The sequence below is a fragment of the Stegodyphus dumicola genome, chromosome 12, assembly GCF_044657685.1.
Source record: "Stegodyphus dumicola isolate Sdum_Otavi_A_Nest chromosome 12, ASM4465768v1".
Lineage (NCBI taxonomy): Eukaryota > Metazoa > Arthropoda > Arachnida > Araneae > Eresidae > Stegodyphus > Stegodyphus dumicola.
Genome location: NC_140779.1, coordinates 49,035,972 through 49,048,230, shown reverse-complemented (window position 1 = coordinate 49,048,230; position 12,259 = coordinate 49,035,972). Strand labels below are relative to the sequence as shown.

The 12,259-nt window shown below is 34.3% G+C and overlaps 1 protein-coding gene across 4 annotated transcripts in view; it reads left to right on the top strand.

The window, feature by feature from the left end:
* Window positions 1–12,259, top strand: part of LOC118200564 (phosphatidylinositol-3,5-bisphosphate 3-phosphatase MTMR14-like) — a 46,862-nt gene that overhangs the window by 22,185 nt on the left and 12,418 nt on the right. For all 4 annotated transcript variants that reach the window (XM_085827711.1, XM_085827710.1, XM_085827712.1 and 1 more), the window contains exons 10-11: window positions 6,195–6,272; window positions 10,108–10,171. In XM_085827711.1, the coding sequence (XP_085683837.1) occupies window positions 6,195–6,272; window positions 10,108–10,171 (142 nt within the window). The remainder of the gene's footprint in view (window positions 1–6,194; window positions 6,273–10,107; window positions 10,172–12,259) is intronic.

Genomic DNA, 12,259 nt, shown 5'->3' with positions numbered 1-12,259 from the left:
TTTAAAAAAGTACTGCAGACATTATGCTAACAGGGTTTCTTATCAGTCTAAACATGTGACCTCAACATAATAAAACTTGCATAGTAGTTAGAACTTTGCCAATACTTTTGACATGCAAATTTACGATTTTATTGCATATTTTGTATAGAAGACTCGTTAAAATGAGTTTCATTACATTTGTGTACTTATTACTTCCTATGTTTGTTATATCCAGCGAAAATTGTCAAGCATTACTTTTATTAGTTAATAGGATCAATTGTAAACAATTCCGAATACTTTTTGCCCACTCTATATATGTGTCGTGACCGATAATTGTCTGTTTTTTATACCTTATTTAGCCTCTAACATCAAATACACCTATGCTTTTTAAACGTTTTTATTCAGAGTAATACAGTACAACTATGTTTTTCATGTATTTTACAAATCTCTTCTCTCAAGATTTTTGTAATGTTTTAAACCATTCAGTGTTCTGAGTGACCCCTTTTGAAGTACTACATAATAATCGTAATTGTTTCACGTGGTCCGTTTTACTGCTTTTTCTCCATTTCGATGGCATTGGCGTCCTCATTCTTCATGGAGGATGCCAGTGTCTCCCACCTCCCTATTCAAGTGGGTGCTCAAACAGTGCAATTAAAACTAATACTTGAAATCGACTAAATGAACAATATCTAAAAAAGAATATATTAATACAAACATAGGTACTTAAAACATACGATTTAAATCTGTCATCAGCTACAAGAATTTCGTAAACTGTCTGTCCTTTGGCACTACCTTCTTATATCTGAATATGGCTGACTTATTACATCTTCAAAATCTAATCTATAATACTCATCCAAATAGTCATCAAACGTTTTGCCATTTTGATCAAAACTGGTTTAGAAATTACTTTAACAAGATTTAGAATAACTTAGAATTTGTAACTTCCACACATGATTTTTCAGAAACGCTTACTTCAAGCTGTTCTTAACCGCATTCATTACATTTACTTTTTCCAATCTAATGGTCCCAGGCTTCATTATAGAATTCCTCACCGTATATAAATTTTGGATATCTTTCTTGAATAGCATAAGAATCATCAATAAAAAGATCTCTCGTTTTCTGGTTATGTTTTTCAGGAGCAAAATCACTTTCAGTATCATTTTCATAAAGGTTCAATTCATGTTATTCAGGCATTTCTTTCAGCTTTAAAAGTTTTCAGTCATTTTCTTTTCAAAGCTTTCAAACGTTTCCTTTTTTCCGATCTAAAATCTAACCTTTTTTCTTTCAATATATTTTTTCAGGGATCTTTCTTTTATTATAAACAATTCTCAGACATTTTCCAATCATCCTTAAATATCGTTTAATGAATTTTGAAGCCGGATCTTCATATCAGAAATTATAGTTATGTTCAAACTTTTTTTGCTTTTACACATCATTTTCATAATCAGTCAGCACTGCAATATCTGTTTCTTCATAAGTCGGGATCTCATCATTTTTATATTTTCCTTTAGACTTCTCTAAAATAGTCTCGGGTATATTTCTGTAGGTTTGGATAATTCCAAAACGTTCTGAAAAATGGCATTTCCTTAACATCATTTGGAACGTCTTTTCTTGGCCTTTCAGTCATTTAAATATTCGGCCTCTTTCTCAGTTTTTTGACCAGCTTGCAGTACATCACTTGGATCATCCTCTTCATCGTAACTAACAGGAGTATCATCATGAGACCGTTGAATTTCAAACATTCAGAGTAGTATTAACACAACTTCCAAATTTTACCTTTAGAAGCAATCGGTGCGTTATTAGCACTAAAACTTAATAGTAAATCATGTACTAGATTATCAGCTGTAACACTTACGACTGTAAAGGTGCGTATACTGTATATGGTTGTGAACTCATCACTAAATTTACATTTATTAAAAGTGCATTAACCTTCTGTCCAAAAGCAGATTTTAATATTGCACTTCCACGTGGCTTTCTACAATACTCTTGTACAAGTGTAGTCTTTATAATACTGATCCGAGTGGCAGTATCAATTTAGCATTCAACACTTTATAATGACATTCTACTTGTACCGTAATTAAAGAACCAAAATGACTTAATTTTGTTAGACCTATCTTCCAAACTCATTAAATCATCATTTGGTACATGATTTTCGGTTTTACTGCATTGTTTATAAATTTCGAAATTTTACTTTTCTTAATTTCAAAGACGTATGATGAGGTTTACTGCGTAATTAATAGCAGAAATTTTTATTCTGTAATCTTTTACCATATGCCTCTTGCCGAAAAATTTGCAATACTGACCCTGTCTTTCATTTTTTCTTTTCGAGCCTATGTCAATTTCTGAACAATTTCCTGTGTCGTGGGTTAATGAATCAAACAATAAACTTTTATCCACGAACGATACAGTGTAAGGCTTCTCGTTATTCAGTTTATATGCTGCTGATAACTATCTACATATGTTCGTAAGACCTTTCTGGGGGTAAACTTACTTTTGATTTTGTACAGCCATTATATCTTTATTAAACGCGTTTGTTCTCTCTCAAGCTTGTAATTCTTTTTGGAGGAAATAAATTTATATCAAAACTTGTCTCATCATTCCTATGACTACATTTCAATCTTAAACTGCTAGAATTACTCTAAATAAAGCTGGGATCAACATACAAGTTTCGGGATTGACATTTAAAGAAAGACTTGAATGTCTATAGTATCATGTAATTTTATTAATTTTAAAACGTCACTTGATCGGTAAAGTCTCGAGATTTCGAGTTTTGCATATGGGAATTATAACATCGTTTTCCAAATCTAGTATTTAAAATTTGTATTGCTGCATCGTAATTTCCTTCAGATAATGAAAAATCTTCTGTAATATTGGCGGTAGGGTTTCACTGAAGTAGGATTTTAAGTAGTTAAATTTTTCTACTTTGGAAAGGGCAATATTATCGTTTATCGCGATTTGGAACGATTCCCCAAAACTTGTCTATTGACTGACATCACCATAAAATTTAGAAATCTCTAATTTAGGAAGGCGAATATGGTTTTCACTCTTATATTCAGTTGACCTAATATCCGAGTTTGTTTTGTTTTCAGAACTAGGTTTTTAATATCTATTTATCTTTTTATTTTATTTAGATTTACATAAAATTATTCCATCCGTATAATTCATAGAACTTTAAATTTCAGTTACGTTTCATCTTCTATCAAAGATACAATTTCTTATAAATTTTATTTTTTCAATTAAAAATTCTAAAGACCTAGTAAATTTTCAGTATCGCTTTTATTTTTTATATCATCCGCTTTGTTTACAATGTTAGTTACTGATGTTCTAAAAGCTCCGCGCCTTTTAATACGTTTTCATTTTATCCATTTTAACATAAAGAATGTAAACTTCTTGCCTTTAGCACTTTTTGTACACTTTATAATTCTATGCAAAGGTAAGAACAATCTAACCTTAAGACGTTATTCTAATATTTCACTTTTCTGACACCACTTGGTCGGGACCGATGATTCTGGATTCTTTTCGTACCTTATTCGGCGCCAAATGTCAAATATTTTTGTGCTTTTTAAACGTTTTTATTCATAGTAGTAGAGTTCAACAAGGTCTTTCCTGTATCTTACAAAATGTTCTAAAGATTTTTATTTTAATTTTTAAACCATTCAAGACACATACCAGAAACCTTAAAAATATACTATATATTAGTCACTACACACTAAATTGCGATGCTATCAGAAAATTCTTTTAGACATTCTGGTGCATTTTTCTTGTAGCAATAATATTCCACTAATTAAGTCGAAAAGAAATGTATTTTATTTTTCTTCAAAAATGGTTGTTTAAAAGCTTACGAAAATCAAAATTACCTATCAAAATGTGCAATGAATGAAAACAAACACTATTTTATACATCAAACTCCTCCAATACAGTAAATGAAGCACTTTTATGAGAGTAGTGAAAGGATGTTGAAAATTTACAAATATGGTCCCACCACACTACCTGTCCAGATGACGGTTTTGATGCAGAACACAGTGCACCTATTCGAGGGTTCCCCCCCCCCACCCTACTGTCAAGCCTTTCTATGGGACTTTAGGCTAGCCAGTATTTTAAATGTCTTATTCCTTGGACATTATGCAACAATAAACACCCATGCTTTTACTGGGATTCGACCTATGTCATCTAATGCAGCAGCTAGCCTTCCTAGTTTTTACCGGTTAGAGCAGCAACGACATTTGCATAGGTGCAAATATAAATGAGATGGGACCCTAGTTATTCACCTCTGGTAGTATAGGTGCAATTCTGCCGACCTAGCTATTAATCTCCGCTTCAGGTTTGAAGACTTCGTGAGACAGTCTAAGGGGCGCCTATCACCTTCCCCTACCGCCGACTACACTAGAGGATTTTAGGCTCTTGTATCTTTTACTCTTTTGGCGCACAGAACACTATGCTTATAAACATTGATGCTTTCTCAGGGATTCAAGCCAACGCCAATCGGTACAGCAATAAACATCAATACTTCAGTTTCAAGTGGATGGTACAACTTGTTTTATACTCATCAGTAATCTGGAAAAATACTGACAGCATAAATGGAATCAACAGGTTGTTGTATGCAAGCCGTACCGTACTACTACAGCAACTTTGCAGATTACGTCACGCATGCCACTACTAGGTTTATGTCGAAAAATAAGCCAACTATATTAAATGTTTCCAGCATGCTACGAAACGAATCTTTAAGGGCAATTCTAGGTAATACAGACTGAGCAACGAAAACCTCAGCTCCCCTGCCATCCAGCTGAACATAATCTTGTCGAGATCATTCACCTTAACAGAACACTGCAAATCAATGCCTAGAAGATGTATATAAGGATAGCTCCAAAACTGTAGAAGACGCTAAGAGTTAGTTATGTGTTCTCTTATAGGGTGACGTAGACTCATGTGTGGAAACTGAAACTAGGAGTTGGAAAATTCAGTGTTCCAAGCTCAATTAACTGCTATTAGAGCAAACTGCTATTTTATGAGAAACTATCTAAACGCTTCCAAGCACGTTTACACTCGCTCTTCCTCTAGTCTAGCAGCAATAGCCGGGGTCAGTCCAAGGAATCCAATAGCAGAACATTTTTACTATCCTACTATGAATGCGGTCTCTCAAAGCTGTATTCATTGCTTCCAGCTAGTGTAGGAATTGGATAATGAGTGAGCGGACACTGCTGCCGAAGGAGTAGCAAACACCACATTACTAAGGGAACTTCACACTCTAAAACCAATCATATTCTTTTTCAATTCTTTATTTTCAAAATTGTTCTAAATGTACGTAAACATCTCTAATTTATCACTGATTGCTTTTTAGTCTGAAGTACCTTATACATATCTAGCACAAAATTAATAACAATATTTATCATAAAGGAAAATACTGCATCATTACATGTACATGAATAGACAATCCAAACGAATACTCGAAATAGGTGCGAACTGCATTTAATTTTTCTGAAGTAAAATTGTTGATAACCATCCGCTTATGAAGAAGTCTGTTGCGAAGCCTTTAAATATATTCTAACAACAAAGCTAAATATAATTATCACCAGCATTTTCCGAGGTATGTGTCTCGACGCAGAACAACTTGTACAACCCTGTATGAAAGCTATTTAGTAGGAGAAAATGGCTCTTGACGAAACTTTTAACTAAATGATGAACAAAAAAACTCTTATCAAAAACGAAGAGAAAATAATATACAAACTTAATTCAATCAGTTAAAAAAAAAACATTTTAGAAAGGGGTCTATAACTGTGTAAGGATACAGTGGAAAATTGTTAAAATCAACTCAACGCACTATAAAAAGTTTCATTTCCCGTATTTAGAGAAACCTCCATTTTTTCTAACGTTTACCATAAGTGCTATTGTGACTTTGGTCTCTTGCCTTTAGTTTCTTTATATTCATTCTTCCCTGTTATTCGTACGTCGTCATTTCACAGCTAACACTTTATGATGTAAAATCAACTAGTTGTATTTACACATTGTGCATATTCACGAATGACTCCGTCAACTGAAAGGTACCATGGATCATGACGATTTACTAAACTAACGCAAGGATGAAGATAAACTTGATAAACTGTATAAAAGAGCAATTTATAATTCACTCTTCTAGCCTTTATAATTCTCATTTAGGTATGTTGAATATTTTTATTCTGAACAAAAATGTATAATCTAAAATTTCAATATATATTTAGAGAAGGCGTCGCTTCAGATTTCATGTGCCTGCCGATGATTTTATAAGACCTCCAAGGATAGACTTTAGTTATTACCAGGTAAATATGATTTGTACTGACATATATTTATAATGTAGATATATTTAATTTGATAGTGTTCTGCTTCCCTTTGTATTTTACATTTTAATATCAAAGTGGATAAAATAACTTACGTAATAGCCAAATGAGGCGAAATCTTGTAATCTTATCTTCTAATGAAACATCTAACATCTTAGCTCGTAAATTTTCCACACGAGATTGTCTTTTAATGAATTCTTTATGCCACACAGTTTCTTGTTTATGCTACTAGATTTATTTAACCACAAGCTTCTCACAATACCACCTCATAATGAGAACTATCGGGAAAATTTTTTTGGATAGTTGGAGGGATACCTCACTAAAGTGACGCCTTTACTAACCGTAAAAAAATTACTGAGTTGACTTGTTAGCCGGAGTAAGCTGTTACCGGGAAATGCAAGAATAGAAATGCAAGAATTTTTGGGTTAAAAATTAGGAAGTTCTTTATGAATTACTCGAACCAGGCATTGAAATATTTTAAAAGCTTTCATATTAATACCAGATAACCTTATTACTACAAAGAAATCTTGGATGTGTTTGACTTCTGAAATGACTTCAAAATACCAAGTTAAATTTAATATAAACATACGTGATCTGATTTTTATTTAATTGATAATGACTACGAATTTACGATTAATATTTTCTGTTTTGATTGTGATTTTTATAAAATTTCCTTGCAGCCATTTTAAATTCTATCGTCATTACTTTTTCCTTCGAGAAATAGCGTACTAATGTATTTCTTTAAATGCATAAATTTCGAATAATTTAGAAGCCTTTCTGAAATAATTTAGAAATCTCTAACTTGGAATGCCTTTCTGAAAATCTGTAAAATTATGTAAAAAATCTGAGGTACTGCAAAGGTTACCTTCATTTCTGTTTCTTTTGTAAGATGTTTCAGAGAACCTAAGACTTCCAAGTAACGTGCGAGATTTTAATGTTGCATAACAATACTTTCTAGAACATAATTCCCAGAACATTTAGAAAGGAAAGAAACTTTAGGCACAGTGTGAAACCCAGAGATATGGTGCAAGTCTGAAAATGAGATGGTTGAGATCTCAGCTCACGTGAACTTCGCGGGGAAACTGGTGCAATGTCTCAAGCTGGTAAGCTGTGTTATCAAACACGATTGTCATGACACTAATGCGCCAATACTGTACTTTCAAAACAATACCGTAAAGAAATGGTATGACTTTAATGAAATATATACAATAATATGATTTGCATAATTTAGATTACTTGCATGAAACTGAAGGGTTCTGCATATTTAAATGAATCTAATTATGTTAGAAGATGCGGTGCATATAGACAAACAAAAACGTCTTCTGGGGTAATTTCATAGAGCAAACTTTGAATGAAATTTTCTGCGCTGTTGAGTGCACCCTTGGTGTAGAAAGAAACAAAAATTAAGGTAATCCTACAGCTTCAATTTTCAGATCTTTACGAAGCACCAGTGTTTATCCTCAAAACCTTGTTTTTGAGACCTTTTATTTCCTTCAGGTCATTTTTCTTGCAGGTCCCAAACAGGTCAGGAGTAAGTGAAAATTAGCTGGATAATAGCTGTGTAGATATTTCTCTTGGGGGCAAGACTCGATCATGAGATGGAGAGGAGTGGAAAGTTTCCGAAAAATTTCGTAGGTTATACCTCCGTATTATGTGCTGACGTTTCATGTCACGTGAAGGAATACGTGGCCGAGTTATACAGCTTTTCAAAACGAATACAGCTTTTCAAAACTAATTGCTTTACAATTTAGTGTTCCTTGTCTTCCACTTCCTTATTAGCAAGATTTGGGTTACGAAGTCTCTGAACATAGGTTGTTCCGATCTAGGTTTGATTGCAAGCAAATGGAATGGCTGCATGAGTGTCGTCGTGGTTCTCTTCATGTGAAAATAGCTAATTCCCTTAGAATATTCTCCACGAAGGCATACCTTTCCTTAGGGAGACAGCACTAGCGTGCTTTTGCTATTAGCAAATAAACCGAAATCGAGTACATCTGTAACTTCAGTCGCGGAGTATAATTTCGGGGGACTATCTTCGGTTTCTTTTAATCAGATAGCCTCTGTGTGAAATACTTGATGTTCTTTTCAATGATTACTTCCGTGGGCTTAAAGTCTGGTGAGAAAACCTTTGACAAATTGGTAGTCGGAAAGTATGTTTCTTTGTATTGGTAAGCGTCCTCGAAGTTTCGTCATTTGCTTCCAGATGAGGGTAAAGTCTATTGTAATGTGAAACGTTTTATAGTCAGGTTACTGGAAGCCCCTTTGTGTTTGGCTGTGTCTAGATTTTCCAGACTGGGAATTGTTTTGGCTGAGGGTAAGGTTGCTGTGTCCAACAGTCCCTAATTGGTTGCGATGCCTGCGGAGGACTAAAATTGCTCCTTGGCAATCTCGTGTGCCATCTCTTGGTCGAGCATATCTTCCGAATAATAAGGCAACGGTATATATTGAGCATGAAGTGATTTGGTCCTTTACTTTCGATTGTCCATTGGTTTGATTTTGAACGTCTTTTTTCTTTCCTGACTGGATGGGGATTCTGCGTTTAACTACCAGAGTTCGACGGCTCTGAGTCTTCAGTTGTCCCAGAGAACTCTGAATTTATTTTAAGTGTCCGCAGAAGGGTTTTAGTGTCCGCACGAGGGTTGTAGTTGTCCGCAGAAGGGTTGTGTAGGCGACGTAGTAGCTTGGTAAGTCGTTACTTGTTCCATGTCGACAATATCGGGATCTCTGGCAGAAAAATGCATTCGCAACGGGTGTAGTCGCTTTCCAGGTTTATGGAAACGATCATGAAATTCTTAAAACCTGTGGAAATCTAACTTGCTTCCCTTTGCATTCGCCCAAATAATTCATTTCCCGTCTAAGTTGCTTGAGTCAAATGATTTCACAAAGATTCCAATCTGCATATTAAAGGCAGACTTTAGAGCATATGCTCTAGTCTTAACATGCAAAATTTTCAAAGTAGGAAAATATACACGCTATTTTTGTAAATACAAAACAGCGATCTGAGCAGAGCAACTATATACATTGGTGTCAGAGGTGGAACTAGCTAAACTGTCAGAACGTTAGCAGCTGCCTGTAAAGCTCCCTTAAAACAATCTAATAAGAAATTCAATACCTTTCTCAAAGCCAAACGATGGAATTACAATAGCTGCAATGTACATTGCCCATTGAAGCTATTGTAAACTATTTTCCGAAATATTTGTCCATTAAGCCATTGTCTCTTGAGGAAAGTCTTTGTCATCTTGATTGATAGATATTAATTCGCCGTTGTGGTGGTAGTGTAGGCAGGTGCAGTCGGATGAATTTTGAAGAAAATTTCAAGCGAATTTTCATCTCGAGAAAAATTTGTTCACACTACGAGTTTGAATGAGATCTGATAGCTAAATTCAATGCTTAAAATGCCTTGACTAGCAAACATTATAAAAGCACATTCGATGGTTTTTCTGTCTTAGATGAAGAATGGCAGCGTTGTAGAGAATAGTTTCAGAAAATTTATTTATTCCTTCACAGTAATCCAGCTTATATAAGCAGATATCTACAGTTATCGAATACGCTTCTTCATGAAGCATTCTACTTATGTGCTGAAATTATACGTAGTCATCAAGAAAACTTGCGAAGTTATAAACCTCGTTAAATCGCTCTTATAATTTTGACTTCGTATAAATTTCCTCTTCGATCATTGCACATTGAGATCTATCTCCAGTATATGAAACGGATTTCAACTCCCTGCATATCTTGAATTAGATATTATTGCAATTTGGGTATGTTAATCTATATTATAATTAGTTTATGTATTTAATCTTATTGTATTTTTATTTCCTAGGAGTGGAAAGTTCTTGTTCTCACTGAAAATTATCTTTTGCTCTTATTGCACTATATAGCTTTAAGTGAGTATAATTTACTTAATGCTATTTTAAGCACTTGGAATTTAATTCATAATTCCGTAATTTGTAATCGGGGAATAAACCTAGTTTTGTGCTTTAAAATGATTTCATACTTTGCTTGTATAATATTTTAGATACGGTGAAGCTTTAATTCATGAATACAATTGCTTTCTGAAGGTCGTTCGTCATGAAAACTTTTTCTCATAGATGTAATGGATTCGTAATGGGTGTAGTCGCTTGTCCTTTGGCGACATATTACTTGCTTAAATTATATTACTTTTCGTAAAACTCTTAAAACAAAAGCAAAAGAAGTCATTATTCTAAGACAGAAAAATATTGTGGCATGTTTGCATAGATGTTCTTTGCCTGGTTGTCCAGAGGGTCCGATTTCCGGATACAATGGTACTTCTTTCACATCAGAGGAGAAATCATGTTGCAACGCGGTCCCTTTGTTAATTACTATGGTTTCAACCTAAAAAGTCACTCCAAAGGTCCGAGGAAATAGTCTTTCACAGGAATTGGGAGGGGGGACACCCTTGTTATGTACGGGTGGAGGAATTCCTCCCCCCCTCAGGAATTCAGTGAAGGTCACGACACCCGTGAGTTAGTAAAATTTGGCAGTTAGAAAGGAAGGTGGTTTCTGAGAAAATTCAGAACCTTTCTGCTAGATTTATAGGTGTTTTAACCCGCTAGAACTAACATTCCTCGTGCATGCTGTTGATCGCGCACATTCGCTATTTAAAAAATTTCTGAAATTGGGGAACCGAATGTATCCAAGTTCCACAACGACATGAATGGAAATTTTTAACGATTTTTGGAAAAGTCATTTTATTGTTAGAACTTGAGTTAGAAGTTTATTTCAACCCTGGATTACATTAGATCTACGTAGTGGATTCGGCCACTGCACCACAATATAAACACAATATTAAGCCTTTATTTTCTCTAGTTTACAGAGATGATGGTCAAAAATGTAATCTTGAAATATCTGTACTAAGAAAAGTGAACAGAATAAGCGTGGAGTACTGAGGAAGAGAAGAGACGCTAATATATGTGTGGAAGTCCCTTTCTATGAAAGCATTTGATAACTGTGTCCTTGGGGCATTTTTTTTATCTTAGGGCCATTTGCCTACTTGACACTCCTTGTGCTTCTTTTCAGTAAACTTTTGTCCCATGTGATTTGTTAGCTTTGTTTAAAATGTTCCTAATGTTTCAATGTCATGTCCTAAAGTGACATTACATTGTCACTGAAGATTCATATATTGTAGCTTGTTACTGCTTTAAGTGGGTGATATCGTTAACTGAAACTTTGCATCCTACCAACTTTTTGTAAAACGTACTCAGGTCGAACAACTAATATTTTTCTCCATTCCTCTGAAATATTTTCTATACAGTCGTCTTTTGCTACTATTTGTAAAGTTATTGCAGTTACTAGCTGAGCTTGTGTTTATGATCTTCTAGGAATTTCCTATCTTCACTGGTAAATTCAAAGCCCTCGGTCTTGCTTATAGTTGCAATATTTTGTATAGTAAGTCTAAAATTAACAGAGTTGTTTGCCTCCAATACCAACTGATCATTTTCTCCAGGTTTCAGGCCGAATTCATATTTTTGTAAGTTACTTGCTGTCAGGTTTTATAAATGGGAATTAAGCAAAAGAAAATATCAATCTTTCAACAAGTCCTCGAGCGTTAATTCTGTTTACCAGTTACTTCGAACTGTTTGGAAAGACATTTTTTACAGACTTTAATGTTTCTAACTAGACGCTTGTCGTCAGTTGAGTCTTTTCTTTTATATAATTTGTTCGGGATTGAGGTTCGACTATTAAAATAGTGGCCTGGAATCAAATAGCGGAAGTTTGGAAACTTGCTGAATTTAGAAGTTTTTTAGAGAATGCATTAAGACGCTTCAAAACCCTGAACTGAATTTCTGGTATCGCATCAGTATTTTTCCCTATCACGAATTTACATGAAAGTGGAAGATAAATTAATGTTAAAAAATTTGGAAGTAAATTTTATGCAATCAAGACTGCAGTGTTTTGATAGACTGCAGTTGAATGTATATAATAGGAAACGAATGTTACCTTAAATATCTTTT